Below are 25,398 nucleotides of genomic sequence, written 5' to 3'. Positions count from 1 at the left end.
ACAGAGTAGTTGCTTCATTTTATCAAGCTGTAGAAATCAGCCTGTGCTGTCCTAGACAGAACACAGGGTTTCGGTGAAACCTCTCATATTTGGGACTCTAGGTACACTGTTGAACATTGTTTCTCGGTCATCTGGACCTCTGGTTGTCCCTCTGTTCCTTGCCCGATTCTAGCGCCTTGTCTGTTTTATAATCTGAACTGTTGGTGCTAGACTTACTTATTCGTGGGATACTTGACGCATCCTCTCCAAATTAAGACAGATTTATACATCTGAATGCCATCTTATAATTTACAGATGGGGCCTCATTTTGTGTTTTAGAGAGGGTCTTGCTGTGTAGCCCAGGCTGCCTTCAGCTTGGGATCTCCAGCCTCAGCCTTCTAAGTGTTTTTACCGCCAAGCCCAGACCTAGCTTAGAGTTCTGTCCTGAACTACCTAGTCACCCAGATGGCCATGACCAGCGTCTTGTTTCTGGACAGCCCACCTGTGAAAAGCAAAGGAAGAAAAGGTTAGTAAATACAGGATAAAACCGGATGGAGCTATAGTTGCTGCGATCGATTCTCCTTTAAACATATGGTGTATATAGGAGCATATCCCTTCTGAGGATTGAAACCAGTTGTATACTTCTTCAAATCAAAGGTATCAAGAAGCATTCCGAGGCCGGTGGTACCGGAGCATCACTGCTGCCCCGCCCCAGTCCTGGGGTTGGGGTGGAGGAATTATGCATAAAGATATACAGCTTTCGCCAATCAGGGCCATTCTATTGCATATAAAGTCACTGTGAACGTTGAATTAGTGATGAAACTGTTTTGTTTCTTTTGAGACAATCTAACTCTTAACAATCCTCCTGTAGTAGTTGGGATGAGTGAAGCTATGTAACAAGAACTTTCTCTATAAAGCTTTCTGTGCTTACGAATATTACACCACATTTCAGCACTACCCATGGGAGCCATTTTTAAGCAGTAAAATCACCACCAAAAGACACAAAAGGGCAAAAGCCACGACATTAAATTGATCGTGAGAACACTTGTTTCTGAGGGCTCAAGCAAGGAGGCAATGTCACAGTGTTCTGCCTCAGCTGGGGACATGGACATAGAAACCACTTTGCTGCTGTTCTGTGGACTTCCTTAAAAAAAAAAAAGTGTTGTGAGTGTGGACTTGGGTTACAAATAAATGTTAGTGAGTAGGTATATTTGCAAACATAGGCTCTTCAAATAATGAAGACCAGCTGTACCTGGTATGGCCTTTCCCTTAGTATGTGGTAGACTAGCCAATTTCAGTATTTTAGTTTCAGAGGGGTTTCCAGTTGCCTTGGGGAGTATAGTCTTATTTGAATACAAAGGTTAGAGACTATTCAAATGATGATTTCTAGGACCTAGAGAGTATTAAGAAAAAACAGGCCGGGCGGTGGTGGCGCACGCCTTTAGTCCCAGCACTCGGGAGGCAGAGCCAGGCGGATCTCTGTGAGTTCGAGGCCAGCCTGGACTACCAAGTGAGTTCCAGGAAAGGCGCAAAGCTACACAGAGAAACCCTGTCTCGAAAAACCAAAAAAAAAAAGAAAAAACAGGCCTGGTGGCACACATCTTTGATCCCAGCATAGGCAGGCGGTATCTCTGAGTTCAAGGCCAGACTGGTCTACAAAAACCCTGTCTCAAAACAACAATGAATTAAGAAAAACAAAGCTGCCTTGAGAAGCTGTGGATTTATTCCACGTAAGGCTGGCTCACATTAACTTTCAGACTGCTGCTGCTGTTGCTCAGACTCAGTGCAGTCAACATTACTACTTGGAAGTCGAGATGTAATGAAAGCTTCAGGAAATTGCTGAGCTTATTTTGGGTGGGGGGCAGCCATTCTAGACATCTAGAACTGTGTGCATGAAAACAGTAACTTTCAGAGTAGAGCCTTCCAGAGACATTTAGAGTGGTCCCATTGTAACCAAACCAACTCACCATCAAATGCTTGCCCAAGTTTTTACATAGACAACCGCCTGTGTTCAGGAGATGGGCCTGAGCAGAGAAAGGGCTGAGATCCTCATGTGTCCAGACTGGCTGGTCAGAATTGTTGGTGTGGGGTAATGTGATGAGCACAATTTTTAAAAATGCCTTTTAAGACACATATATAGAAATAGCTTAGGAACCGTGGGGTTCTCCGCTCACTTAGTCACGTGTCTGGTTATCTTGAGTAAATGATGTCACTGGATCATTTACAGGTTATCAGGTGGAACCTTGGATGTATTGGAGTTCCTAACTAAGCTATTTCTATATGTCTAAAAGGCATATTTATTGGACTCATCACAGGTAGATTGTAGGATTTTGAATTGGTAAGCAACAGCAATTTTGGTTTTTGTTTTTGAGAGCATCCTCCCATGTAACCCAAAGTTGCTCAAACTCATAACAGCCCAAGAAGTGGGATTACAGGCTTGGGCCACCATGCCCCACTAACAACAGCAATTTTTAGGAGTCTACTATCTTTCTTCCTCTGGGGTTTCCAGTCAAAGGGATGGGGGAGGTGTGGTGGTGGTAACGTCTGGCTACTCTCCTAGCTTTCTCCTCTAGTTCACATAATCAATTTCTAGGATGTAAAATTTTCCCTCGTTCCACTTCACCACCCCTGTAGCCTTGATTCTTGCTCACATGCCATTTCCTGTTGCTAAGGCCTGTTATTCCTGGCCGCCTTGGTGGTTGGCCTGGGAGGTACAGAGTTAACCCAGCTGGAGCCTGACCCTGTTTGAGGCATTGCCTACACTAGGTTAGATTGTGTGGCCTCCTGTGGGGAAACACTTTGGGGAACAACAGTAGCTTTGATACGAGTGGAACTCTGGTACATTCAATATCTTTCTAGCCATCTCCTTCTAGTGTGTGTTTTTATTTCATTCCAGGGATAAACAGGTACAGAAGGCTTGTTGTTTTGTATTTGTTGTTATGGTAGCCCCACCCCCTTTAGTTTGTCCAAGCACATTGGTCTTCTTTTCCTAATGCTGCCGCTGTTAACCATTTATTGCCTAACATAACTGTACCGTGCTCTCGGGGTGCTAATTATATTTTGACGGCAACCCTGACGTACCGCTAACAAGTAGTAAAGAGTAACTAATCCAAACCAGAGTGCAATTAGGTGCCCAAATACATGGCTCAAGGGCTAGAATCTCCAGCCTTGAAATTGTGAAGCCTGTGTGGCCCAGAAAAGTAAGGACGAGGTCTTGGCAGAAGCTCTTGTCCCTCTCTCCCACAGGCACACACCTTCATCTAGAGAGACACTTGCTCGCCCTTCACCCCTCAACTTTTGACTCCTGCCTTCCTCTCTTGTGTCAGAAAGCCAGAGCAGGGAAATGGGGGAGGGGGCGTGCCGCTCGCTTCCTCACTGGTTTATGTCCCCGGCAGTCTGGGGGAGGTGCTGGACGAGCGGCCCCAGTCCAGCTGCAGCCGACCCATGTCCGGGGCCAAGCCCTTTGCTCTGCAGCTTTTCACTAAGTCCCGAGGCTCTGGAGAGTGGGCGTGGGAGTAGCCCTAGCTGAGGCTCCAAGGTCCTCCCGGCTGTTTAGGGGGCCCCAGGCGATAGCCACGTTCGGATCCTGGCTAGCAGCCAGGGGAGGGAGCTTGGGGTAAGGGGAGGGCCCTGAGGGAGGGGTCAGACTCCTTAGGAAAGAGTTAATGCGGAGAGGGGGAGGGGATAGGACGAGGAGACCGAAAGGAAGGGCTCAGGTAGGAGAAGGACGGAGGAGGGGAGGCTGGCGGGGAGAAGGTGGCTGGCAGGAGCAGACGTCAGAGGTAGGGGGCTTTCCCCCTTTGCACCCTCACCGCAGAGCAGCCAACTCTAAACCGCAGCGGCGACTTTCAGTTTCATTTCCACGGACCCTCCTGCCTGGGCCGCAGCCGCCGCCGCCGCGATGCCCAGCAAGTTCAGCTGCCGAAAGCTCCGGGAGGCTGGCCAGAGGTTCGAGAGTTTCCTGGCCGAACGGGGACTGGACCTGGAGACAGATCGCGAGCGGCTGCGGGCGGTTTACAACCGCGACTTCAAGCCCAGGTACGGGCCGGCCCACCACGGGCCCCAAAGGCTCGGGGCCAGCGCCGGGGCGGTGGGGCCACCTTCCCGCCGCGGACGCACAGGGATGCAGCCCCGGGCCGATCGGGCCGGGCCGGTCCTGGCAGACCTCCTCCCGCGCCTGCCCACGCCCAGCCAGCGCCACCCCGAGCCCGCCCGCTCTGCACAGCCCGGCCGGGCGGGGAGGGGTCGGTGCCCACGCGCGGCCAGCAGCAGCCGGGGCTCAGTGGTGGGGGAGGGGAGCCCCACCGGGAAGGCGCTGCAGGCGCGGGCTAAGCGGGGATCCCCGCCCCCTCGTGGAGGGGCGCCTGCCCCCAGGGTCCACGCTCCGGGAGAGCTGAAGAGGCCCAGGGTAGGAGGGAGAATCTCGGGGAGCTTCAGGGAGAAAAAGAGCACAAACTGCGTAGGCAGTCAAGCCTCCATTAGCACCTGTGGCTTCTCCATGGAGACCCAGGGCCAGGGACAGCCTCCTGGAGGCCCCTTTTCCCCCATGGCTGGAAGATACTTGGTTTCCTTTTCCTGTTACCACCCAAGTGAAAAAAAATCAAAGAGACTTCTGTCAAACCATAGACGTGTGCTTCGAAACACCTCTATCAACAGGCTGCTGCCTTGGATGGAAGACGAAGAAGCAGTTTAATTGGGATGGGTATAAAGAGTTGCACTAATAAATAGGGAAATGGGATTGGGGCTTAACAGATTTTGAGAGACTTTGAGTTGCAACTGACCAAAATGCCTGTATGGGTGAGATATGACTGCTGTGATTTGGGGCAAATCTTAGAAGGATTTAGTAATGGCAGCGTGGCCTGGGGTTAGGGGAGAACGTTGAGGTTGTCCATATTGACCGGAATATTAGTTATTAATGAATTAGTTATTAATGAACATATGTCTTGAAAGGAACATTAAGGGGTTGAGCAGCTTCTGAAAAAGAGGCCAAGACGATGCTGACCTGTTTTGTGCTCCACGTTGTGCTGGGCACTGTGGGAAGGTGAAAACTAAGCCGTGAACAACAAAGGCTGTGATCCGCATGCAGCATATAGTCTGTAGTATACTCTCCAACAGGGTGACGTGACGATGCTAGAGACAGTAAGGAAAATGCTGAAGGAAAGCAAAGAGCCTTTGTCAACACTTCCCTACCCACGCCTTCACCTGTGTCCATAAAGCACAGTGCGGCTCTGAACCCAAGTCCATCCAGTACTTTGGCAGTGGGGGAGAGCGCTTAACTTCAAATACGCCGAATTGCTAAGGATTCACAGGAGATGGAGACGTCAGTGCATTGTTTGCTGAATGGAAACATCACACACTAAGAGCAGTTCTTGCTATAGGCAGACCAGAGAGTTCGTATCAAAGGTGAAGGTGAGAACGTTGATCAGATCATGAGAGCAGGGGTGTTTCTCACTAACCTAAGGTAGGCTTCTTTTTAAAACTGAGATGGGCAGGCCTAAAGCTAAGGGTGTAGGGAGCCAAGCTCAAGGCCTAGTCAAGAAGAGTGCTCAGGGGACTGACTCAAGTTTACCTTGGAGTTTGTCAGCGCCAAAGCTGGTAAATTGTTTCAGTGCCTGGCAGAAGGCACCTATGGTGGGTTACATACAAAAAAAAACAAAACAAAACTATGTGTGATAGATATTGTTTATTTTAGCTGGTTTTTTTACTGCCTAGGCTAGCCTCAAACTTCTGAACTCCTGCCTCAGGCTCCCAAATCCTGGAATAGCAGATTTGACATAAACCACCACCATTCCTGGCTGCTATAACGTGTTGGATTTTCTCTTTCTTTTTTGTTGTTGTTAGGGTTTGGTGTTCTAAGATTTATTTTATTGATGTGTGCATGTGCACACTCTATGTATGGAGGTGCCCACAAGAGCCTAAGGAGGTCATCAGATTCCCTCCCTGGAGCTGGGGTTACCGGCGGTTGTGAGCTGCTCAACACAGGTGCTTCAGAATCTCACTCCAGCCACTGAGCCATCTCTCCAATTCCGTTTGGCTTTTGAGACAGGATGTCACGTACCCCAGGCTAGACTCGAAATTACTATGTAGCCAAGGCTGACCTTGAATTTCTGATTTCTCCTTTCTCCACCTCTTGTGTACTAGGATTATAGGCACACCCCATCACAGCTGGGGTTTGCTCCTATTTTTTTTTTTTTCAATTTATTTTGCAGTGCTGGAGATTAAACCCAGGGCCTTGCATTTGCTAGGCAAGCAAACACTCCACCACTGAACGGCATCTGTAGCCCTAAGGTAATTGTTACTGTATGCACTTGTATTTTACCCAAATAAAACTGGGAGACTGGCCTTGGCCTTGAAGGAAAGATAAAGTTTTAGTGCAACAGGAGGAAGAAAGCCTGAGTGTGGGTTTATATCCTATCATGAGACCTACTCAACAAAACTGAGGAATATTTGACCGTCATGGTGCGTACAATGTTCCGCAAGTCACTCGAAAAAGCAGAAGTAGTGTGTTTTATCAAGTACCCCTCTCTCCCAGCTGGCGGAGATTTCTGCTTGGATGGAGACTAAGTTTTCTGTGTATCCCCCACCCCTTTTTAATAGTTTTTTGTATCCCAAACTGACCTTGATGACCGTGAGCTTTTACTTCTCCAGTACTGGGAGTCTACCCCTGAGGGCTTTGCGGGTGCTGGGCAAACACTCTACTATGAACTGGACTCCATCCCCGGCCCCTCCTGTGCAGTGAGTGTGTGTGTGTGTGTGTGTGTGGATTGAGCCCGTGTCGTCAGGTTTGCTGACACAAGGCCATTCCCCCTTCAGCATCTCGTCGGCCCCACGATGTGTTCTTCACAGCCAGACCCTGGTCAACTGCTTCTTCCTGTAGATTCTCATAGCTTACTCTTTCCACATTGGGGATAGCCTGTTTACAACTGAAGCACACTGTGCTTCTCATTGGAACTCTCCCGCTGCCTTTCCCGGCACACCGTCAAGGCCCCTCCCTGCCTTTAGTCCTGTGTGTCTCAGCTCTCAGTCCTCAACGTAGACTGTGTGTAGTAGATGTCCAGTACATGCTTGCAGAATCCAGTTGAATTCCAGTTGACCCGAGAGAATGGGCTTGAGGGAACATAGCAAGTCGCCCTTCTCAGGAGTTCTCGGACCGCCCTACTAGGAAGAATAGCTGCTTTCCAGGTGGGTGACTTTGTATGAAGTGAACAAGAGGCAGGAGCTGGAGCCAGCAGGAGGCCATGGAGGGAGTTGGTTTTGTTAGTTTTTGTTTTTGTTTTTTGTACATGGGGATGAAACCCAGGACCTTGCACAGGCAGGCGAGTGCTCTCCACTTGAGCTCCTTACTCCAGCTCTTCTGCGGTCAACCTTTTTTTTTTTTTTTTGGTGGGGGAGGGCAGTAAAGCAGGGTCCTGCTAGGCGGGCCCGAAACTCATTGTGTAGCCCAGATTAACTTCAACTTTGAGACAATTCTTTTATCTCAACCTTTGGACAATCCTGCCTCAACTGCCAGAGTGCTGCTGGGACGATAGATGAAAACCTTCGTTTCAAAAGAGAAGAACTGGCAGCCTGCCCAATGGCCCATGCCTGTAATACCATCATTTGAGAGGGGACAGGATGAGCAGGAGTGTAATGGTGCCCTTGGCATATAGCGAGTTTGAAGCCTGCCCGGGCTATATGAGACCATGTCTCAAAAAAAAAAAAAAAAAAAAAAAAACAAAAGCACCTCGTGCCCAAAGTTCAGGGAACATCTTAGAAGAGGGGTCGCAAAAAGTTAAGAGCAGGAAGCCAGGATGGGCGCTGTGAAGGGACCTTGAACTCCGAGTGGCTCTGGTTACCTCCACAGCATTTCAGCAATGGTGGGGAAGGAGGTCACGAGGCCCCACCCCAGCTGAGGACTTCAGTGGAAGGTGGTGGCTGCTGGAGAAGGGAGGGTCGGTTTTCTCTTGGGGGCAATGGCAACTGGTAGGCTGCCCATGCTCCAGAGGTGGCACCACATTCATGTTGATGTGGGATTCAGTGAGGAGTGTTTTGAAGGCGGGGAGCAGTCTGAGGAGGTAGCTCAGCTGGAAGGTACTTCTTGCCTAGCCTGACAACTGAGTTCGAGCCCAGGACCTATTCTCACACACACACACACACACACACACACACACACACACACACACACACACACACTAAAGAAAAGTGAATGTTTAAAAAAATTTAAATAAAGGAACATGAAATTGAGAGGAAGATGTGTGGATAGAAAATTCAGGGAGTTGGAGGTGGAGTGGGGGCATGGATATGACCAAAATATATGAAATTCTCAAAGAGTAAATAAACCATTCATCAAAAGTTGGGGCTGGAGAGATGGCTTGGGGGTTAAGAGCACCTGATGCTATCACAGAAGACCAGGGTTCAATTCCCAGAGCCCAGAGCTCATGACTGTCTGTAACTCCAGTTCCAGGACATTGTGACACCCTCTTCTGGCCTCTGCAGGCACCAAGCACATCAGAAGTGCTGCACAGACATACATGTAGCAGAACACCTATTCACGTAAAATAAAAACAGATCTATTTTTAGGACTATCAAAAGCAGATCAACAAGATAAAATAGACGGATAGAGTCAAGGTTTTATAAATATAAATTCTTGGCTTTTTGCATGGAGGATGGTTTGTATCTTCCTCAGTATCCCCAGTGAAACCTGCACTATACTTGGTGGCCAAGTAGTACACACAATCCCTAAAACTGTGTCTGCCTGATACAACAATAGCCATACATTCGATCCTATTTTTGACTATTGACAGTGTGTATGTGTGTGTGTGTGTGAGAGAGAGAGAGAGAGAGAGACAGACAGACAGAGACTACTAGGTCTATGTAACCTAGGTTAGTTTCAAACTGGCAACAATCCTGCCTCAGCTTCCTAAGTACTGGGATGGAGGCATGCTGGCTCATGTCTGTAAAATGCAGTGGTTGAGAGGTAGAGGCAGAAAGAGCACACAGGTTTAAGGCTAGCCTGGGTTACATAACTAGGCTTTGTCTCAAAAGTCCTAAAATATAAATTCAAAGCTGATTTTGACCCACTAGTGAGAACTGCACCCTGAGTTTGTAAAACTAGATGTCTCTTTAAGATCACTTCCAAATCTGATACTAGATTCCGCTGGTTTGGGTTCTTTTGGGGGGTGGGGTGGGGAGGGGGGGAATTAGCTGCCATTTGAGCAACAAATAACAGAGACCAGATGACAGGCAGTGGAGTCTAAGGGTGTCGGCAAAGACAAGAAAGCCTGCTGAGGAGCAGTGACGCCAGTGGCTGGGAATGGCTACTGTGCCTGATGGATAAGTGGCTGGAGTCAGCATGGGGGCCGATAATGGCTACTGTTGAAAAGAGTTGTGAGAAATAGATGAAGCCATGCATTTGGGTACTTAGCACACCACCCAGTAAGTACTCAGAAAAGTGTTCTGCTGGTAGAGATGATGTTGCTGCACGCGCGCGCGCGCGCACTGTCGTGGTAACTGTACCAAAGGGTTAGCTGGGTTTGTGCCCTGTGGAGTTGTTCGTGGGCATGCGGTTGGATCTGTGGTGACCCTGCTGCCTGTGTACAGGGTAGACCAGGCGTGGGAGGAGAGATGCAAAGCCAGAAGTAGGGTCAGCAGTTAACAGAGCCTAGAGAAAATGACAACAGATATGACGAGGCCGGTTTCAGAGGCAGTACACAAAAGACGTGCTAGGCAAGGCTCATGTAAGATGTAGTCTTGTCGTGTGGGAGGTGGCAGCAGGAGAATCTATGCAAGTTCAAGGGGAGTCAGAGTTACATAGTGAAGCCCTGTCAGCTGTGTGACTGACCAAGGAAGTAAGAATTTAAAGAAGATACTTTTAAAAAATTGCAACAGATGGCAGCAAATATCAGCCAAGCATGTGTCATGTACCTGGTGGAAGCAGGAAGATCAGGAGTTTGAGGCCAGCCTGAGCTACAAGAGACCTTGTCTCAAAATAATTTTTTAAAAAAGACTGTAAAAAATGTAAATAATTAGCCGGGTGGCGATGGTGCACACCTTTGATCCAGCACTCGGGAGGCAGAGGCAGGCGGATCTCTGTGAGTTTAAAGCCAGCCTGGTCTACAGAGTGAGTTCCAGGGCAGGCACCAAAACAACTCAGAGAAACCCTGTCTGGGGAAACAAAAAGTAAACAATTGAAAATTTCTGATGCTAGGGGCTGGAAAGGGGGCATTCTGAAGCTCTTACTAATGAGAACATAAATCCAGACAGCTGGTTTAGGAGGCAGTTTTGCGGAAGTTCCCAGCTAAGCCGGGTGTGGTGGCAGAAGTCTATAAATTCAGCATGTAAAGGGACGGACAGTAGATCGTGAGTTTGAGGCCAGCTTCTATCTCCAAAAGAAAATGACCTTTTTACTAAAGTTGTAAAAGTTCATTCATTCTCTTTGGCCCACCCAGAAATTCTGCTTCCAAGAGCGTGTCTCCCTGGACTTGTGAAAGTACAAGGTTTTTTGTGTGTATGATGATTATAACATCAAAAACTGTGGGCAGCTTGCCTTGGTCATTGGGGAATTGACTACCCCATTTAAATTAAAGCCGTGGTACTTTCTGCAACTGTTCAGAGGCGGGAGATGGCACCATAAAGCATCGTCACAGAACAGCGTCTGTTCCTATGTGTCTAGTTAAGGGAGTGTTTATCAAGTAACAATTGGATGTACGTCCCACTTCAACAAGAGTTTGGAGCGAAGGCCTTTCATACTGCATGTGCAATGCTGTCTTGCTTAAATATCTTAACACTTTGGTTGAATACCTTTTCTCCTTACGCATGCAAACTTAAACCTAAGTAAGTTGACCTCCATAGGACCGTTATCTTCTGTCCTTTTCTCTTCCTTTTTTTTTTAAGTTTTTTCAAGACAGAGTTTCTCTGTGTCGCCCTGCCTGCCCTGGAACTCACTCTGTAGACCAGGCTGGCTTTAAACTCAGTGGTCCTCCTGCCTCTGCCTCCCGAGTGCTGGGATTAAAAGCGTGTGCCACCACACACAGCCACCCCCTTTTCTGTCGTTCTCTTCACAGGATAGAGATAGACTCCTCCATATCAGCATCCCACTTTTGTTCCTTTTTAAATTATATTTATCTAGGGTGTCCTTGTGTAGAGGTCAGAGGACAACTTATGGGAGTCAGCTCTCTCCTTCCCCCACATGTATGTAGCTCTCGAGGCTGAACTCAGGTTGTCCGGACAGGCGGCAAGCACCTTTACCCGTTAAGCTGTCTCATCAACCTTCTGTTTCTTTGGGGTTTTTTGTTTTTGAGACCGAGTCTTGATGTGTAGCTTTAGCTGGCTTGGAACTCACTCTATATAGACCAGGCTGACCTCACACCCCGAGAGACCCACCTGCCTCTGCCTCACACGTGCTGGGATCGAAGGTGTGCGCCACCACGCTCAGCCTCGTTTGTTTGTTTTTGAGACAGTATCTTTCTGTGTATCCCTGGATAGTCTGCACCCTAGTATGTAGACTAGGCTAACATCAGATTTGAGGTGGTCTTCAGCCTCTGCCTCCCGAGTGCTGGCATTATGGGTGTGAGGGACCATGCCTGGTCCTACCATGTTCTCTTCTGATTTTTCTCTCTCTTGAGGTTTCTTCTGTTTTCTCTTCCTCCCTGGCCTGTGTTGGTCTTGACTATTCTCAGACTGCAATTCCCTGGGGAGGTCCCAAGCACGAGTCCTTGGTTGTTAACTACCACCAGGGGACTCCCTAATATTATTAGATTCTGACCTTGTCTTTGGTGTGAGCTCTCAGCTCTGCCTCACATAACTAGGGCTGCCTTTGGACCACGGGCATCTCAAACCCAGCATGTCCGATGCAAATGTGATGGTCCTTTTGGCTACCTACCTTTTCCCTCCTCAGGGACAGTCCCAGAGCCAAAGTCCTTGATTTGGATATTCCAGATGCTTCTCTTTCCACTCTCTATTCTCCTTCCTGTCGGTCACCAAACTTTGCTAATTTGCATTCAAAATATGATCAGATCTGACCCCTCCTCTGTTTCTCCCACTGCCTCATTCAGGCCTTTGGTATCTTTTAACCAGACAACTGCAGTGGCCTTCTTCTAACGGGTCTCCCTGCCTACAATCTTGCCTCCAGCATATCCATCCTCCAATCCTGATGCCAGAGTGATCTGAAATGCACATATGGTCTTGCCACTCCCCTGCTTAAAACCCACCAACTGCAGTGGTTCTGTAACTACAGGGTAGCCTCTGACGAGGGCTGAAAGTAAGTTGTTACTCCTCCTACCCTTGCTGTGATTAGACCTCTCCCTACTAATACAAATACTAACGATAGCCACTAACGTCCACCGAGCATTTCTCATTGTGCTTTCAAATGACTTACCATCCTTTTAAAAGAAATCATAGCCTCTTCAATGTTGTCTGAATCATACTGCTCTCGTTTCTTGGGATGAGGGAGAGAGGCAGAGTGATAGGTGTGGGACACAAGGAGATGTCCCGAGCCACAAAGGACCTTACTGTGTGCTCTTATAAGCAACCATGCTGATTGATCGCCAGTGATGGGTTACTAAGAATCACCACACAGTTGCTAGGATATGCTGTAATAACCCAGCGTTACCAACAAGCGTTGAGTGAGGTTATCACTCCTCCAGGTCCTCACTATGTCCATCAAATATGCCATGTGTTTGGGAGCATCCTCAGGCTCCTGGGTACCAGAGAAGGGAAGTGAAAGGCTGCTGAAAGCCTGGGTCAAGTCCAGGCTCCTAGCCTGCCATGTAAAACAGTCTGGATCTGCCCATCTCTGCCACCTCCTGTCATCCCTTTCTTGGAACCTTTCACTGTAGTACAAACCGACTGTATGTGACACTAACCATCACTCTCCCTTACCGAGGTCTGCTTCGTGCCAAGCACTGGGCTAACGGTTCCCTGCAATGTCAGTCTCTCAAGGGAGCCTCATGGTGGCCCTCTAAGGCAGGTCTTCAATCCCTACTTTATTTTTTTATTTTTGTTTTTTGCCCATTTTGGCAGGGGAGGGGTTGGGAGAGGGGGTTGGGTTTTGATTTGGTTTTGTTTTGTTTTTGCCTTTTGGTGCTAGGGGTTGAACCTCAGGCCTCACAAACGCTAGGTAGCATCCCTAACCTCTGAGTTCCATAGGCCCCAGTAGTTCAAAAGAGAAAGCAAGGTGCTGGTGAGTAGCCAGCTGAAGCGGCTGGGAGGCCCAGCCCCGTCACCATACCCTTCGGTTTGCTCATCGTGTGCTTCCTCTTGCCCGGGGAATGCCCACTCCTTCCTCAGAGACCCCCCCCCCCCCTGCCCAGACAGTCCTCAGCGCCCCAGCTTGGCCCACTGAACCCTTGGGTGCAGTCCCAGCAACTATGCCCCATCATCACGCTGGAATGTATGGGTTCTCTCTGAGTGGTCCTCGAGGCTGGATCGAGGTCTGGCAGCTTGGAACCAGCCTCAAGCGCAGTGTCTGGCACCTAACATGCCTCCGTAAGTGTGCGGAGTGGACTACGCTGAACACCAGGTGCTGAGACCGCGGTCATCCTGCTGACCACTTTTCCTGTCTTCACCTCTCTAGGCACAAAGCCAGGCTATTTGATCTCGGGAGAAGGATCCTTTCCCTTCCTGCTTGGGTTCCACCTGCACCCTTTGACTTCCGGGGGAAACTGCTGTCTGATCCGCCACCTTGCCCACACTCTGGACATCTCTGCTCTCTATGACCCCCTTTCTCAGCCCTCCCTACAGCCTGGGACCTGTCCACTCCTATGAGCCATCTTTTACAACTTCCCCTTAGCCTTAGCTCTTCCCACTGAACTCTTTTTTTAAATGTCCCCAAATAGTCCCCCTTTAAAAAAAAAAAAATCTGTTTCTCTCTCTGTCTTCCCAGCCAACAGCCCAATATTGGACTTTGCTTTACAGTGCTGTTTAAAGCCAGTTATTTTGTGTTGGAAAGCCCCCATGCCTTGCTTTAAGTTGTTAAAAATTCCTACCATCCCTAGCCAGAGTCTCTGCCTCTGAGCCCCATCCTGCCTCGAAGCAGGACTGGTATGTCCCTGCAAAGAGCAAGTAGCTCTTGGGCCTTGCCCAGCACCCTCTCCACAGCCACCCTGCCTTCCCTCACTTCCCAGTGTCCTCTGCTTCTGGCAGCTATGGGACCCCTGCCCCTGGCTTCTCCTCCATGCTGTATGGAATGAGGATTGCAAATCTGGCCTTCGTCACCAAGACTCGGGTCAGGTTCTTCAAACTAGACCGCTGGGCCGATGTGCAGTTTCCAGAAAAGAGGCGAATAAAGCCAGGCTCGAATATCAGCAAACAACAGAGATCACTGTTGGCCAGGATCTTTCATGACAGGTGTGTGAGTGCATGCCCTGTGAGTGGGCAGGGGAGGGCAAGGGGAAGGGATGTCTGGCTTTCCTCGGGCCATGGTAAGCTCCCCAACCCACCCCCCACCCCCTACCCCCCATCCCCACCCCCACCCCCACATGGAAGGAAGAGAGGCAGGGAATTAATACAGGGTAGAGGTAAATTCCCAAGCACATCTGACACTTTACTAAGTTCCTAAGCCTGAAACCTTCCCCAGGGTAATTCCCAGCCCATGGTCCTCTCACCCTATACCCCCTTGATTCCCGCTCTCCCCAGAGCTGAGTATCTTCATGGGAAGCATGGGGTGGACGTGGAGGTCCAGGGGCCCCATGAAGCCCGAGACGGGCAGCTCCTTATCCGCCTGGATTTGAACCGCAAAGAGGTGCTGACCCTAAGGCTTCGAAACGGAGGACCCAAGCCAGTTACCCTCACTCATCTCTTCCCACTCTGCTGGACGCCCCAGTTTGCCTTCTACCATGGTGAACAGGACCTGCCCTGCCCACTAGGGCCAGGTGAGTGGTCATCTAAGGTGAAGTAGCTCTCTGTCCAGTGGGCTCCCGCCTTGGGATGGGGATGCCGTGGGTAGGGTCTCTGCCTCACTCCGCTTACCTTCGTGCAGGTGAAAGCTATGAGCTCCATGTCTACTGTAAGACCAGCCTAGTGGGCTACTTCCCAGCCACCGTCCTCTGGGAGCTGCTGGGACCTGGGGACTCAGGGGCAGAAGGAGCAGAGACTTTCTACATTGCCCGCTTCTTAGCTGCCGTCGCCCACAGCCCCCTGGCTGCACAACTGAAGCCCACGACTCCCTTCAAGCGCACCCCTCGGCTCTCTAGAAACTCCGTATTGACCAACCGGGTAGAGGAAGGACAGAGGCCTGACCGGTAACTGGATAATGACAGCATGGGCGCTCGGGAAGACCCCCTGTGCTAGGAGACAGAGCCCCCTTTCTGAACTGTAGTTTATTCCCTCCTTTGGGTCTCAGATCCCTTTCATGTCAGAGAAGCAAGCTGCAGGAGAGTAGCAGACCTGAGGACAGTATGGAAATGGCAGACAGTTGTAAGCCACCCAGCCTGACCTGGAGCTCACTATTGCAGACTAAAATGTCCTGGAACTCATAGAGATCCACCTCCCTCTGCCTTCCTGGAAGTGCTGGAACTAAAGGCGTGCTCCACCATTGCCCCGCCACGCCTGGCACTCGCGATTAGATGTCTACGTTTCTGTGGGTGGTAGCTGAAGGGCTTCTCAGAAGTGTTCTAAAACTGACAATGATGATGGTTACACGTGTGTGAATACACTAAACAAATCACAAAACTGTATGTGAGTTTTTCCAGCAAAGCTGTTAAAAGAGCCAGGTATGGCCCATGCCTTTCATCCCAGCGCTCAGGAGGCAGAGGCAAAGGCAAAGGCAGACAGGTCTCTATAAGTTCAAGACCAGTGTGATCTACATATCATTCCAGACCATCCAGGGCTTCATAGTGAAACCTTGTCTAATATTTAAACAAACAATTAAATCTGAGAGCAAGACGTGGTAGCTGAAAGCACTGTAATCCTGACCCCTTGGAGGCTGAGGCAGAATTACTGGAGTTACAGTTCAGCCTGTGCTCAAGGAGTTTTAGGCTAGCCTGAACTTCACAGAAAGACTGCCTAAAAACAAAATGAAGGGGCTGGAGGGGTGACTCTGTTTTAAGAGCACCTACCTGCTGCTCTTGCAGCAGACCTGAGTTCAGTTCCCACCAACCAGGTGAGTGGCTTTACAACTGTTTGTTAACTCCAGCTCCAGGGGATCTGGTGCCCTTTTCACACACCCAAATCCATAGAAAGGTAAACATTTTAAAATAATGAGTAGTAAATGCAAACCATGTAATAAGATCTTTATAGTTATAACATGTTCCTCATTAATAATATATATGTAGCCAGACAGTGATGGCGCACGCCTTTAATCCCAGTTCTGGAGAGGCAGAGGCAGAGGCAGATGGATGTCTATGAGTTTGAGGCCAGCCTGGTCTACAGAGTGAGTTCCAGGGCAGCCAGAGCTGTTATACAGAGAAACCCTGTCTCGAAAAATCAAAAAAAAAAGAAAGAACGAAGAAAACAATATGAAGATTGTTTCTGAAAGATAAGAATGTTACTTAGTTATTATTTAAATCATATTGCTTTGTTGTTGTTTCTTCAAAAGAGCATATATTACTTATATTTGTTGTTTATTTTTGAGAGAGTTGGGATGTGTAGCCCAGGCTGGCCTATAACTCATAAACCTTTTGTACTCATTTCCAGTGCGAAGTGCTGGGATTATAGGCCTGTGCCACCACACCCAGCTCACAAAATATGTCTTTTTAAATCTTTCAAGTATTAGGCTTTACAAAAACGAGAATGGTCCAGCCTTGGACCAAGCAGCTACATGAGCTAGGGAGCACTGAACCCCTGGATGGCTGCTGACCACACCACAGAAGTCACTGTAGAAAAGTCTTCTGCGTGCTCAGTTCAGCAGCATGTATACCAGAAAGGGGAACAATACAGAGGAGTGAGTGTTTCTGCAAGGCTCCATGGGGACATTTCCAGAGTCTTTGAAGATGAGGGGTTTCTGTGTTTCTGACAGGTTTTCTTCCCTCCCACAGCGCCAAGGGCTATGAACTGGAGCTAAGTTTGGCCCTGGGGACCTACTACCCACCCCTCCGCCTCAGGCAACTGCTCCCTATCCTTCTTCAGGGACCAAGTATCTTCACCGCCCCAAAGGAGGTTGCCGAGATCAAGTGAGTACTGGTACTTTGTACCACGGGCTCCCTTGTCTTTCTGCTGGCCTCTTTGTCTGGCCTCTCTTCACGGGTTCACCTTGAACAGTGTGTGCTGCCCACAGCATGTTCAGTGTGGGGATGGATGGATGGCTGGCTGGAGAGGGTAGAGCCCCAGAGCAAGGGAGTTGTCTGACCTACCCTGTTCCTGCCCCAACTCAACCATCCCTCCCAGGGCCCAGCTGGAGACAGCCCTGAAATCCCAGAACTATGAAGTGAAGCTCCGCCTGCTGCTGCACCTGGAGGAGCTGCAGATGGAACATGATATCCGGCACTATGACCTGGACGCGGTACCCATGACCTGGGACCCTGTGGACCAGAATCCCAGGCTGCTCACACTGGAGGTTAGGGCTCAGATCTGCTGTGGGGAGGGAGGGTGCGTGCCAGTCAACCTGAAGGAGGTAACAGGCCATGATCTCTGACAGCAGGGCATACATACAAAAAGGATGAAATATTCAGAGGGTATGGACAAAGAACAGGGTGAGCTTCCTGTCCCCCAAAATGTGCCAGGACAGCACAATGGTTTTGTTTCTACTTTATTTATTTCAGGCAGCAGCCCATGTAGCTCAGGCTAGCTTCAGACTTACTACGTAGCTAAGGGTGGTCTTGAACTTCTCATCTTGCTGTGTCTACCGCCCCAGTTATAGACACGGCCTAACACACCCAGTTTATATAGGTAGTGGAATTTTAATTTAGATTTTGCCGCCAACTGTGTAATATTGGTGAATCCCTTGTTTTCTCAGCTTTATGGATAATTCTGAGACCCTTTCACCTGTTTACATTTTGGTTTTTTAAATTATATAGATACGTGTGTATGTACACATATATAATATATATTATTTTGTGTGTATGCAAGATGAATAGCACACATGTGGAGGTCAGAGGACAATTTGCAGGAGTCGGTTTTCTCTTTCCACCATGTAGGTCCCAGGGATTAAATTCAGGTGGTCAGGCTTGGCAGCAGGCCCCCTTACCCACGGAGCCATCTCGCCAGCCCTCACATTTTAAAAACATACACACAAACTCAGACTTGCTCGTAAGAGCGGATTAATGCACAAGAGTGCATGCAGGTGGGAAGGGAGAGACCTAAGATGAGCCGGGAAAGGGAGTTTGCACCAAGGCACTAAAGGCAAAGCTGGAGCTGAGCTGGCCAAGAAGGCAGCTAGCTGGACTGGGGCCATTGGCCACCACATCTTAAAATCCTACCTGGGAGGTTCTTGGATTCCCAGGCTAGGCACCTCTAGCAGCCTGTGGTCCTCACCTCCCCCAATTCGTGCTTTGCCTTGTAGGAGAGGAAAGCTGGGATGAGTTGAGGCTGTGAAGCCAGAGCCAGGGGCTAAGGCCCTCCAATGATCACATGTGGTATAGAAAAGCTTTCTTAAGCCAGCGGTGGTGGTGGCACACATGTTTAATCCTATCCCATGGACAGCAGAGGCCAACCTGACCTACAGAGTTCCAGGACAGCCAGTGCTACAAAAAAAAAAAAGAAGAAGAAGAAGAAGAAGAAGAAGAAGAAGAAGAAGAAGAAGAAGAAGAAGAAGAAGAAGAAGAAGAAGAAGAAGAAGAAGAAAAAGAAAAGAAAAGTTTGCTTATGTTTATATGCTGTAGGTTCCTGGTGTGACCGAGAGCCGTCCCTCAGTACTACGGGGTGACCACCTGTTTGCCCTTTTGTCCTCGGAGACCAACCAGGAGGACCCTATTACCTACAAGGGTTTTGTACACAAGGTGGAACTGGACCGTGTCAAGCTGAGTTTTTCCACAAGGTGAGCGTTGGGAGAACCAAATAACCAAAAGCAACCTTCAGGCTTCTAAGGCCCGGGGTTAGGAGGTCTCGCTCCCGGAGATGACTAGGACCCTGGACACAGGGCAGAGAGACTCCAAGCTGTGTGAACTACGTCATCTCCCAGAGAACTTTGTAAGGACCTCCCGGGAAGAGAGCAGAATGGTGGGAGGTGGAGAGGGTCCTGGCTTTTCACTGCCCACTCTACCTAACTAGAACTCTCCCACTTAACTCTTTGCCCAAAGCCTCCTGAGCCAATTTGTGGATGGGCTGACCTTCAAGGTGAACTTCACCTTCAACCGCCAGCCCCTTCGGGTCCAGCACCGGGCCTTGGAGTTGACAGGGCGATGGCTGCTGTGGCCCATGCTTTTTCCTGTGGCCTCCCGTGGGGCCTCCCTACTGCCCTCAGATGTGAAGTTCAAGTGAGACTGTGGGCAGGGGCCCCGGGTTTACGTGGGGTGTGGATATCGGGAATGGAGGCCCGGGCTGTTGGATGACTTCAGGCTTATATTCCTGGACCCCTCCTCTGCCAGGCTGTATGATCGGAGTCTGGAGTCGAACCCTGAGCAGCTGCAGGCCATGAAGCATATTGTGAGGGGCACCACTCGGCCTGCTCCCTACATCATCTTTGGGCCTCCAGGGACCGGCAAGACAGTCACGTTAGTGGAGGCCATCAAGCAGGTGAGGCTGAAGAATAATCCCGGGCCTGTACTGAAGTATGCATCCCCCAGCATTTGTCTGCAGTTTTGATCCCCTCCAGTCACATGAGTGGCCCTGCACCTGAACAGTCACCCAAAGAGGAGGTAGGGAGTGAGGGTCATTATGACTGCTGACTGTTGATATGTAAATGCGCAGATGTGAATTTACCAATATCCAATACCAAACTGTCATCTAGACTAGCAGGCATCAGGGAGACCAATGTAGCCTGAGCCCGCTGTCAATAGGAACCTGTTGCCCATACTGTCCTTTTCTTTGTCTCAGGTAGTGAAGCACCTGCCCAAAGCCCACATCCTGGCCTGCACTCCATCCAACTCAGGGGCTGACCTCCTCTGTCAGCGGCTCCGGGTCCACCTGCCCAGCTCCATCTATCGTCTCCTGGCCCCGAGCAGGGACATCCGAATGGTACCTGAGGACATTAAGGTATGTAGGAAGTACAGAGAGATGCTTGGGAGGTTCTCAGAGCACCTGAAGACTCGCTGTGTGACTTCGGGTGGGTCAGGACCCCTCTGGGGACTTTGGTTTTCTTATCTGCAAAGGGAGGGAGGCAGGTAATAAGTGTTGGAGGTCCAGAGCCAGGATGAGAGTGAGAAAGAAAAGAGCCAAGCTGATTTCACATCCTTTCATAACCCACAGACCTGCTGTAACTGGGATGCTAAGAAAGGAGAGTATGTATACCCTGCCAAGAAGCATCTCCAGCAATATCGGGTCTTAATTACCACCCTCATCACTGCCAGCAGGTAAGGGATGCATGGGATTTGTTCCTCAGTTGTTAGGAAAAAGTGAAGGGGGATAGGGCTAGGGAAAGAGGAGGGGTTCCTGAGAGCAGAGTGAAATGAAGGGCCAGAGTTCAGGTTTGGTAGTTGGGTGCCTGGGAATGACCCCTGCTTGGCCTGACACTCCCAGGTTGGTGTCAGCCCAGTTTCCCATCGATCACTTCACACACATCTTCATCGATGAGGCTGGCCACTGCATGGAGCCCGAGAGTCTGGTGGCCATAGCAGGTGAGGGGGCTCAGGATGGGCTATAGGTACACCACCCCACGCCAGTTGGGTTAAGTCCCACCATTTAACCTTTCCCCCTGTGCCTCTCAGGACTGCTGGAGGTCAAGGAAACGGGCAATCCAGGAGGGCAGCTGGTGCTAGCTGGAGACCCTCGGCAGCTGGGGCCTGTACTTCGTTCACCACTGGCACAGAAGCATGGGCTTGGCTACTCTCTGCTAGAGCGCCTGCTCACCTACAACTCCTTGTACAAGAAGGGCCCCAATGGCTACGACCCCCAGTTCATCACCAAACTGCTCCGAAACTACAGGTATCACTGCCCCCACCTCTGCTGCTTATCAGGTTGAAGGAGGGGTCTCCTTGGTAGCCCCCTTACAGCTACTTGTCTTGTGACTTAGCAGGTAATTGCTTCTCGGACCAATGGTTTATCTGCATATTGGAGGTCCTCAGACCAGAATGTATCTGGATAGGTCTAAGTTTCTAGGCAATCCAACAAGAAAAAGGGAAGGCAGGGAGCATGAATTTTTCCTTAAAACCATTGTTAGTTGAATTACATATACAACTGAGGCCTATAGACTTGAGGTTTTTATTTTTTGTGGGGTGCTGGGACTTGAGCCCAGGACCTTGCATATTGCATTCAAGTGTTCTACCACTAATGTACATGCCCTGCTCTCCTCTCCCCTTTGAGACAAGGTCTGCCTGTGTTGTCTAGGCTGATCTGAACTCTTGGCTCGAGCAATCCTGCCTCAGCTTCCTGAGTAGCTAGGATTGTAGGTGCATACCACCCTCACCATCTTACATACTTCTTCTAGTAAGTTTAACATCAGTACTTAGGTGAGTTCCAGACTGTCAATGAGAATTTGGTAAATCTAGGACTGGACAAATGCCTTAGCAGTTAAAAGTGTTGCAGAGGGGATGGAGAGATGGCTCAGAGGTTAAGTAAGAGCCCTGGTTGCTCCTCCAGAGGTCCTGCGTTCAATTCCCAGCAACCACATGGTGACTCACAACCATCTATAATGAGATCTGGTGCCCTCTTCTGGCGGGCAGGGATACTTGCAGACAGAACACTGTACATAATCATAAATCTTTTTTTTAAAAAAAGTGTTGCCTGGCGGTGGTGGCGCACGCCTTTATTCCCAGGACTCGGGAGGCAGAGGCAGGTGGATCTTTGTGAGTTCAAGGCCAGCCTGGTCTGCAGAGTGAGATCCAGGAAAGGTGCAAAGCTACACAGGGAAACCCTGTCTCAAAAACAAAAAAAAAAAAAAAAAAAGTGTTGCAGAGAGCCTATGCTCAGCATCCATGTCAGATGTCATCTGACATCTATGGCCTCCATGGTCACCTGCTCACACACACACACACCCCACACACCCTCACATACACATAATTAAAAATAATAAAAATCTTTTAAGCATTGAGTAAATGTAAGCTGGGGCGTGGTTGCCCACCATTTGGAGGTTGAGTGAGATAGGGCTGAAGAGTTTAAAGGCTAGCCTGGGCTACACAGCCAGACACCATCTCGAAATGGCAGGGCTGAGATGGCTCGACGGGTAAAAGTGTACTTGCTGTACACATACCTAGCAACCCAGGTTGGATTTCCCAACCCCGTGAACCTACTTATAGGTAGAAAGAGAACTGGCTCCACAAGGTGTCCTCCGACCTCCACACACACGGCATTAGCATGACTACCCACACCACACAGTGATCATTGTAAAAGTCCTGTAAATGCTTTTGTGTTGATACTTATATTTGGGGGGTTTAACCTAATTCAAGAGCAGCGATAATAGATGATCATTTGTTTTTGGACTGTCCTTCTTGGGTAAACTAAAACCTGAGAGTGGGTCCTAACTTCTTGGTTTTTTTAAAGGAATTTGGCTGGTCAGTGAGAGCCCTAGCCTGGCTGCTTATTAGAACCACGTTTGGCTCAGCTTTCTGTCTTTACAGCACCGGGCAGCAGACTCGGGCATGGCCGGGGGGTGGGGGTGGGGAGCACGTGGAGCAGGGCTCCCCCGAGGGGCCTCGACCGTGTTCTTTCTCCTTCTGCCTCTTAGGTCTCACCCCACCATCCTGGACATCCCTAACCGGCTGTACTATGATGGAGAGCTGCAGGCCTGTGCAGACGTGGTAGACAGGGAACGGTTCTGCCGCTGGGAGGGCCTGCCTCGGCAGGTGAGGCCGAGCAGGGCGGGGCTGCAACCCTGGAGCCCTGATTCCCTGGCTGGGTTGGGGGGTAGGGAGGCCGGGAGATCAGCCTGAGGGTTTGCTCTCGCTTCGCTGGGTCCAGGGCTTCCCCATCATCTTCCACGGCGTGATGGGCAAAGATGAGCGAGAGGGCAATAGCCCATCCTTCTTCAACCCTGAAGAGGCTGCCACGGTGACTTCATACCTGAAACAGCTCCTGGCCCCTTCCTCCAAGAAGGGTAAAGCCCGCCTGAGCCCCCGGAGTGTGGGCGTCATCTCCCCATACCGGAAGCAGGTCAGGCCCTCGGTCCGAGACTAGGACTTCCCTCTTTGCCCACCAGCACCCTGGCCAGCTGGCTGCCTCTGCCTCCCTCTGTGAGGGTGATGGCATGAGAGAAAGGCACCTACCTATCCCCTCCCTCCAGGTAGAAAAAATCCGTTACTGCATCACCAGACTCGACCGGGAACTTCGAGGACTGGATGACATCAAGGATTTGAAGGTGACGTGCACCCTGCCTTCTCTCCCAGCCTTCTGTGTGCCTCTGACCTCAGTCTGTGTTGTGTCCTGTCCTACCCTGCTTCCTCAAAATGAAACTGGGGTTTCCCCCAGGTAGTTCCGAGATGGAACCTGGCGGCCTGCCTGTTTAACAAGGCCGTGTCTTATCAGTCAGGTGTGTGGCCTCTGCCCCAAGGATGAAGTCCAAACTCTCTAGACCAACCCTGCCTGTCATGTGATCTTATCTCCTTGCTCCCTCTGTAGCTTAACTGTCCGTCTGAAGGGCTGGCTCAACACTGATTCAGATAAAAATCACTTGGAGAACTTTAATAGTATCACTGCTTTGGTCCCACCCAGCCAATTACCATAGCTGTCTGGAGGAAAAGCCAGGGTGGGTTTTTGTTACTGTTTTGTTTATTATTTATTAATTTATTTTTGGTTTTCAAGACAGGGTTTCTCTGAGTGGGTAGCCCTGGATGTCCTGGAACTCACTCTGTAGACCAGGCTGGCTTCAAACTCAAGAGACTGTCTGCCTCCCGAGGACTGGGATGATAAGCGCCATCACCACCCAGCTTTGTTTTGTTTTGTTTTTTAAAGCTCCACGGGTGATTCTGATGTGTGGAGCCAGGGTTGGAAACCACTGCTTTATGATTTACAGGCCTCTCGCTCAGATATTCTGACCAGATTAGCGACTGTCTCCAGGGAGGGCACCCGGCAGTGCCTGCCATTTGATTTGCTTTGAACCCTTTCCAGACCCCACCCTGTAACTGGCTCTGTTCTTAGGCAGGCCTCCCCAGCAGGCAGGCCTCCTGTCCCCTTCCCGGCCCTGCACTGATCTCCAAGTAACCAGTGACTTGTCTGTACCTTCCTGGCCGCTTTGCCTCCTAGAGCGGGTCTGTCCCCATGGCTCCTCTTGAGCCTGCCCGGTCTCAAGACCTGCCTCTGCACTCTAGGTGGGCTCCGTGGAAGAATTCCAAGGGCAAGAACGAAGCGTCATCCTCATCTCCACCGTCCGGAGCAGCCAGAGCTTTGTGCAGCTGGATCTGGACTTTAACCTCGGTTTCCTTAAGAACCCCAAGGTTAGAAAGCTTGTGGGTGGCATGAATTCTTCCTCGGGGCCTGTCCCTTCCATGACATCACCACTTCTTCCTTCCAGAGGTTCAACGTGGCTGTGACCCGGGCCAAGGCTTTGCTCATCGTAGTGGGCAACCCCCTCCTCCTCGGCCATGACCCGGACTGGAAAACGTAAGCATTCCCACCCCATAATTGCTCTTGGTGACCACGAGCCCCGGGCTAGGGCAGGTGTGTCTTTACTAAGCACCCGCTTATACTCCGTTAGTCCTCAGGTCTAACACAATGCCCACCCTGAATTATTACATGTAGTTGGGCCACTCTGCCTTCTGCCTCTGCTCCGCAGCCAAGCCTCCACAGCTTCCCATGCCAATGTCCCTGTACCCCACAGATTCCTGGAGTTTTGTAAAGAAAATGGGGGGTATACTGGATGCCCCTTTCCTGCTAAACTGGACCTGCAGCAGGGACAAGACTTGCTCCAAGGTCTAAGCAAACTCAGCCCCTCTACCTCAGGTAGGGATGGGCCATGGTGGGCCAGGCAGGGGGAGCCGTGGGAAGAGGAAGCGAAGAAAAGCAAGTGTGTCTCCTTTTCTTCCTAGGGCCCCGCCGTCACCACAATCTCCCCCAGGAGCGGGATGGTGAAGGGGGCCTTTCCTTACAAGTGGAGCCAGAGTGGAGAAATGAACTCTGAAGACACAGCTGCCGCCTTCTCACACCAGCCAAGCCTTATTGCTGCCTATCCCTGACCCAGAACCCAGCTCACCTGTCCACGAAAGAGACAGGAAGGCTGGGAAGTTTACAGCCCAAACCATCCCGCCCCTTCCTCTGCTAGGGAAATAACCCAAGCTGCTAAAACTTGGAGGAAGGGGATGAGGAAAGCTTTTTTTTTCCCTCTCCTCTGCAGTACTGGGGATGGAACCCAGAGCCTCGAATATGCTAGGCAAGCAGTCTACTGCTGAGCTGCTTTAAGAAAAACAAAATGCCGTTCTATGCAAAAGCCTCTTGTTTCCGTCTCATCAGCTTGGCCTTGCTTCCTGTGCCCCCGAGCTG

At 50.1% G+C, this 25,398-nt stretch overlaps 1 protein-coding gene across 1 annotated transcript; it reads left to right on the top strand.

Annotated features, from left to right (window-relative positions):
• The first annotated feature begins 1,583 nt into the window (after positions 1-1,583).
• Positions 1,584-25,338, top strand: Mov10 (Mov10 RISC complex RNA helicase). The gene is made up of 21 exons (XM_052731061.1): positions 1,584-3,595; positions 3,797-4,017; positions 14,101-14,304; positions 14,593-14,828; positions 14,936-15,197; positions 16,932-17,066; positions 17,281-17,449; positions 18,714-18,868; positions 19,131-19,307; positions 19,419-19,566; positions 19,867-20,025; positions 20,239-20,342; positions 20,509-20,606; positions 20,697-20,913; positions 22,652-22,769; positions 22,885-23,076; positions 23,207-23,281; positions 24,231-24,356; positions 24,434-24,522; positions 24,740-24,861; positions 24,948-25,338. Exons 2-21 carry the CDS (start codon positions 3,881-3,883, stop codon positions 25,037-25,039), a joined length of 3,015 nt encoding a protein of 1,004 aa, XP_052587021.1. The 5' UTR covers positions 1,584-3,595; positions 3,797-3,880; the 3' UTR covers positions 25,040-25,338.
• The last annotated feature ends 60 nt before the right edge of the window (positions 25,339-25,398 follow it).

This window comes from Peromyscus californicus, unplaced genomic scaffold, assembly GCF_007827085.1.
Source record: "Peromyscus californicus insignis strain IS unplaced genomic scaffold, ASM782708v3 Scaffold_9__1_contigs__length_137607984, whole genome shotgun sequence".
Lineage (NCBI taxonomy): Eukaryota > Metazoa > Chordata > Mammalia > Rodentia > Cricetidae > Peromyscus > Peromyscus californicus.
The sequence above is the reverse complement of the archived record's forward strand: the minus strand, read 5'-3'. Positions and strand labels throughout refer to the sequence as shown.

Coding starts and splice junctions, on each gene's coding strand:
- Mov10 (XM_052731061.1), top strand. CDS start 3,881: ATGCCCAGCAAGTTCAGCTGCCGAAAGCTCCGGGAGGCTGGCCAGAGG. Junction 22,770..22,884: donor GGGAGGGCCTGCCTCGGCAG/GTGAGGCCGAGC, acceptor CGCTGGGTCCAG/GGCTTCCCCATCATCTTCCA. Junction 24,523..24,739: donor CATGACCCGGACTGGAAAAC/GTAAGCATTCCC, acceptor TGTACCCCACAG/ATTCCTGGAGTTTTGTAAAG.